The sequence below is a fragment of the Silene latifolia genome, chromosome 11, assembly GCF_048544455.1.
Source record: "Silene latifolia isolate original U9 population chromosome 11, ASM4854445v1, whole genome shotgun sequence".
NCBI classification, from domain to species: domain Eukaryota; kingdom Viridiplantae; phylum Streptophyta; class Magnoliopsida; order Caryophyllales; family Caryophyllaceae; genus Silene; species Silene latifolia.
In genome coordinates, this window is record NC_133536.1 from 144,049,471 (window position 1) to 144,055,245 (window position 5,775).

Here is a 5,775-nt window from a genome sequence, read left to right on the forward strand (position 1 = left end):
CAAACTATGGCTATAGAAAATGAACAAACAAGGGTTGCCATAAAAAGGAATTAATTTGCATAATTGGATGTGAGAACTTGATGAAAACTAACTAAAGATGTAAACTTTAACAAAGAGGCAATTCAACAAACACTTAGAATGCAAGAAATCAATATATGAGAAAGATTTGGTGTAGCTTTCCCTAAAGACTAACATAATAAGCAAGCATGGATTCCTTGTTTCTTTCCTTCCTTACCCAATACATAACTTGAGAGTTAACAACCTATCAATCTAAGCCAACTAGGAGATTCTTCATTATAAGGGTCTAACTTGCTAAGCTACAAGAGAAACAAAAATAAGAGCACTAGGCACAATTCCAAACATGTTAAGCTAGGATGTGCCTCAAACAATCTAAGCCAACTATTCAAGAACACACAAGTAATTTCCTACTCACAAAGACTTGATTTCTAAGCTAAAATCAAACCTTTACAAGTTTGCTTCCAAGAAATTCCACTTTACTAAGCCATAAAGATAAATTATGCACTAATTAGATGAATAACATGCAAGATTGATCAAGTCTAACATTCACTCAACTAATATGACAATCAAATGAAGGAAATTATAATAAAGGAGATAGAAAAGGTTAAGAAATCCTCACAATGCTTAAGATGTTGTCAATAGTTCAAATTACACCAAGATGAGGAATATTAGCTCCTCATAATTGTCTTATAACACGAACGGTGAAGAAAGATTAACATGAAAAATAGAAAGGTTATGTCTTGGATAGCCAAAAGATTAACCCTAAAACAATACTCCCTCCGATCCAGACAGATGGTAACACTTACCTAAAATGGATGAACCACACCAATGGTAACATACCATATTTGGCATGAAAAAGGACTAAATTACCCTTACATCCACTACCTATTTACAACTTTATCATCCACTCACCCACTCACCAACTACTTATTTAATCCATCTAAACTCATGTGGCCCCAATCAAACTTTCCTACTTTACCCCTTACTTTTCCACCTTTTCTTAAATAACCACTTTTTCCCTATGTTACCATTTGTCTGGATCAGAGGGAGTACTAAATTGGTGAAAGATATGAGATGTTTTGGTGGTAAGGAGGTGACCTAGATGAGTGATAGATGTTGGGTATTTATACCCTACAAAATCCCACAAGGCTGAGCCTTCAAAATAAGATAATAAGGCACATTTGTGTGCGAGAAAACAGAGAAAAGCGCAGGCTGCGGTTAGGGCGCAGGCTGCGATTTTCAGCCTTGCAACACATTTTTGCGAGAGCCATATCTCCCTCCTTTCTTGCTCAAATAAGGCGTGTGACCTATCTTTAGAGAGCTAAGAACATATGCTTTCATCTACACTTGGCCTTGCATCGATATGAGTTTTAGAACTCAGAGATATATGTGTTTGAAGTTGACCCTTGTGAAACCGAGTTTTCAATTCTTCATTTTGGCTCTTGTTTGTGCATTCCAAGGCTTTAATTCTTCCTTTTGCTTGCTTGTCTTGACTTTGCACTTATTCTCTTGGCTTACTCTTGGCTCTCCTTCTTCACCTTGGTTGACCGTGGCTCGGGTTTGACCCCTTGACTTTGACTTGTCTCCATCTCGATCTCTTTGGCTTGGCTTTGGCAAAATGAATTCTTCTCCTCAAATCACCGACATAATACACTTACAAAAACATCAAGACATATAAGCCAATGAAAATTATAGTTAACCAAAGTGTATCAATGACATATGCAACATTTTGTATTCAAAACCCGGAATTTGATAGCAAAAACATACTAAGAACACCTAATTGACTTGACATTATTTGATACTATCAGTGGCACATGGCAGTTTTGGCTATGAAAAGTTAACATTATGAGTCAGGAGTTCGGAGAGTGCTTGAGTATAATTGTCAAGTTATATGTTACGAAGTAGTTGTGTGTCAACTGTGAACGAAAAATCTTGTGTGTTTTTGGTTTAGAAATGATGTATTCAGATGTTATACCATGTCCACGAGTCAAGTAATGGACACAAAAAATGCGAGGTTGTATCAAGAGTCATAGTTGTAGAGACTAGCTTCTTCTACAGTTGAATAATTGAGTCCATTGATGCGATTGGGTTCTACCAAGTCCATGTCAAAGAGCAGATTGGGTTGATGCAGAAGGCTTTCCAACATTTGGAGACGATTGAGCGCATATAAGTAAATTTTGAGTAATAAAGCCAAAATACGTTATAGGTGTTATATAAGTACAAGTACGGATTAGTATATGTAAGACTTTGTAGTGTGAATGTCATTTTCTTTCTAGTTTAATGCTTACTAGTATTGGTGCCCGGCTTCGTCCGGGCTACCTTTATTTACCATTAAAAAATTTTTTCATTAAATAAAATTACTTAAAGTTGCATAACCCATAAAATTATCATTAATAAATTACGATGAAATAAATTTTTCAATGACATATCCTAAAATTACGATGAAATAAATTTTGAGAAACTCACTACTCCCGCTATTAATATTTTACTCTTATTAATGAAATAATAGTAATAACATTGCACTATTTGCCCGTAATCATTGTTACTTTCACTACTCCCGTCGTAAATATTGTTACTGTCACTACTGTCGCATTAATATTGATAATTTCACTACCCACGTCGTAATTATTGTTACTTTCACTATTGCCGCATTAATATTTACTACTCCCGTTGTTGTTTCTACCACTTTCACTAATCTCGCTGATAATGTTGTTTTTTTTTTTTTGATGAAATGTGAGTATATATATATTGATATCAAATAAGTACAATTACATGAGAGGAGAAGACAGCATAATTAAACTAAAGGCTCCCTAACAGCCAACATTTAGATCAACCTACAACCAAAATCTAGACTACAATGCCTCATTTCTGAAGCCAAGTCCTTTCATCATTCACTACAGTTCGTCCAATTTTTGACCTGATCCTTCTCATGGCATCCTCCATGATCTGTATAACCAAAGTTTCAGGCCTAGTAAGGATCATGTTCACCCTCGAGTTGTTCCTCTGATTCCATATATGATAGAAGCAGGCAGACCAGAGAAGGTAATAAGTATGCAACTTCAGTCTTGCCCCTGCACTCCTACCACTGCTAGTATAAGCATCCACTGCAATTTTGAAACCACACCATTGCTCAATTAAACTCAGCACCTGTCTGCTGTATAAACAATCGAAAAACAAATGCTCCAAAGTTTCAGGTTCCTAATCACAGATGCAACATCTGTTGTCAGGACAGCAGCCAAACTGAAATAATTTGGCCTTGATGTTAAGACCCTGGTTCATCACAAGCCACGAAATCAAAGCATGCTTTGGTAAGTTCCAATCATTCCAGACGAGTTGAACCCAATCTTTCTTAGGCTGTTTATTTCTAAGCCACTCATATCCCTCTCCGATAGAATACCCCTTCAGGTTAGATGCCCAGTGGTCATTCTGATATCCAGTCTTCATCATTTCCTTTACTTTGCAAATACTTTTCCAGGACCAAGCAACACCAGCTGCAGGAATGTAGGTATGCCAGTCCTGCTGTTTAAGATATACCTAACTTATCCATTTGATCCAGAGCTTATCAGCTTTGTTATAAACCCAATCAACCAGTTTAGCCACAGTTGCAATGTTATATAGTTATGCTTTCTTTATGCCTAAGCCACCTTCATCTTTAGGTAAAGTGACCTTGTCCCAAGCAACTAAAGGAACTTTATGGTAATCATAGCTACCATCCCATAAATAGTTCCTACAAATGCCTTCAATTCTTCTGATTACCCCTTTGGGAATAATGAACATTCCTGCCCAGTAGGAGTATAATGTATTAAGAAAAGAGTTTATAAGGACTACCCTGCCTGCATAAGACAACTTTTTGGCTCCAATACTTCTGATCCTATTCACCATTCTCTCCACCAGGGCATTGCATTCTAATTTGGTCAACCTGCCAGCCTGTATAGGGACACCCAGGTACCTGAAAGGTAGGGAACCTTCCACAAAACTTGTTGCTTGTTGAATGTCATTCTTCAGCTCTGATGCAACACCATTATAGTATACTTCAGACTTAGTATTGTTCATAGTGAGTCCTGATGATCTGGAAAACGAGGAGAAGGCCCTTATCAACAACATAATAGACTGTGCATTGCCTTTACAGAACATTAGTAAATCATCTGCAAACATAAGGTGATTAAGCTTTACTCCCTTACATAAAGGGTGGTACTGGAAAGGCCAATTATCAGTGGCATAGGCAATCATCCTAGTGAGATAGTCCATATAAAGGGTGAACAAAAGGGGGGAAATGGGGTCCCCTTGCCTAAGCCCTCTCTTCCCTTAAAAATAACCAAACTGGCTCCCATTCAGGCATAAGGAGAAACTTGTTGAGGTCACACAGGTCATAACTCTCTGTGAGAAATCTTCAGGGAAACCAAGACCATGTAGAAGCTGCTCAAGAAACTCCCACTCCACTGTATCATAGGCTTTTTGTAAGTCAATTTTAAATAAGCATCTAGGGGACACGGCCTTCCTCTTATACAGCTGCACAATATCTTGACAAATCAGGACATTTTCAATAATAGATCTCCCTTTAATGAAAGCTCCTTGGTTCTCACTTACAATATCAGGAAGGACTAAGGACAATCTGTTGCATAGGATCTTTGAAATAGCCTTGTATATCATATTGCAACAAGCTATGGGCCTAAAATGTTTGACTGAGGTAGGTCTCTCACATTTAGGAATAAGAGTGATGTTTGTTGCATTCACTTGAGACGGCAGCTTACCTGAGGTAAAGAAGTCCTTAATAGCAGCACAAGTGTCTTCACCAATAATGTCCCAACTATCTTTAAAAAAGGCACTAGTATAGCCATCAGGACCTGGAGCTTTATCATTTGGAGTATTGAAAAAGATTGCTTTAATCTCCTCATTGGTGATAGGCTTATTAAGTATCTGAATATGCTCATCATTACAACACTTCCCATGACTGAGAACATCAGTTCTCCTTTTCAGTGGATATCCTACTACCCAGGAGGGATTCATAATAGTCCAGGAATGCATCCTGGATACTTTGGCTGTCTGAACATAGAACTCCCCTCTGATCCTCAATTTGTATAACTTTGTTCATATTACTCCTCTTCCTGATTACTCCATGAAAGTAGGCAGTGTTACTGTCCCCATCCTCAAGCCATTGAGCCTTAGCCTTTTGTTTTAGGAAACTGATTCTTGCTGATTGAGCTGCTTTAATTTATCAATGATGTCCAATTCCTTCTGGATGAGACTAGCATTCCGAGGGTCAGAATCAATTTGCAGTTGGATATTAGTCAACTCATTTTCAGCAATTCTTGTGGAATTTTCAATATTAGCAAAACATTCTTTATTCAGATCTTTGAGCCTAGGTTTTAGGGCCTTAAGCTTCTTGACCACCTTAAACATCTTGTGACCAGGGTAAAACTTATCCCATTCTTCTTTCACTCTGGTTAGAAAATCAGGAGCCTTCCCCCACATGTTAAAATATTTGAAACTAGGTCTTCTAGTCATTACTAGCTTAGCATTACTCACAGTGAATGGACTATGATAAAATAAACCAGCAGGATGGAAATGAGCCATCATATCAGGAAAACTTGCTTGCCAATCCTGATTGATAAGGAACCTATCCAACCTACTATAAATCCTTGAGGCAGGGTCTTGTTTATTTGTCCAGGTATAGAAGGCTCCAGTGGTAGGAATGTCAGTCATACCACATGTTGCCAAACAGTCAATAAATTCATCCATGTCAGATTGTTTTGTATT

The 5,775-nt window shown here is 37.6% G+C and overlaps 1 protein-coding gene across 1 annotated transcript; it reads right to left on the reverse strand.

The window, feature by feature from the left end:
* Positions 1-2,880: 2,880 nt before the first annotated feature.
* Positions 2,881-4,266, reverse strand: LOC141614100 (uncharacterized). The gene is made up of 3 exons (XM_074432854.1): positions 3,663-4,266; positions 3,225-3,509; positions 2,881-3,122 (listed from the first exon to the last, which is right to left on the reverse strand). Exons 1-3 carry the CDS (start codon positions 4,264-4,266, stop codon positions 2,881-2,883), a joined length of 1,131 nt encoding a protein of 376 aa, XP_074288955.1.
* Between the last annotated feature and the right edge of the window lie 1,509 nt (positions 4,267-5,775).

What these genes read in the sequence shown, in the direction of transcription:
- LOC141614100 (XM_074432854.1), bottom strand. Translation starts at nt 4,266, where the DNA reads ATGGACTATCTCACTAGGATGATTGCCTATGCCACTGATAATTGGCCT. An exon ending in CACTTTACCTAAAGATGAAG is followed by an intron (nt 3,510 to 3,662) that starts GTGGCTTAGGCA and finishes ACATTCCTGCAG; the next exon opens with CTGGTGTTGCTTGGTCCTGG. An exon ending in TGACAACAGATGTTGCATCT is followed by an intron (nt 3,123 to 3,224) that starts GTGATTAGGAAC and finishes TCAAAATTGCAG; the next exon opens with TGGATGCTTATACTAGCAGT.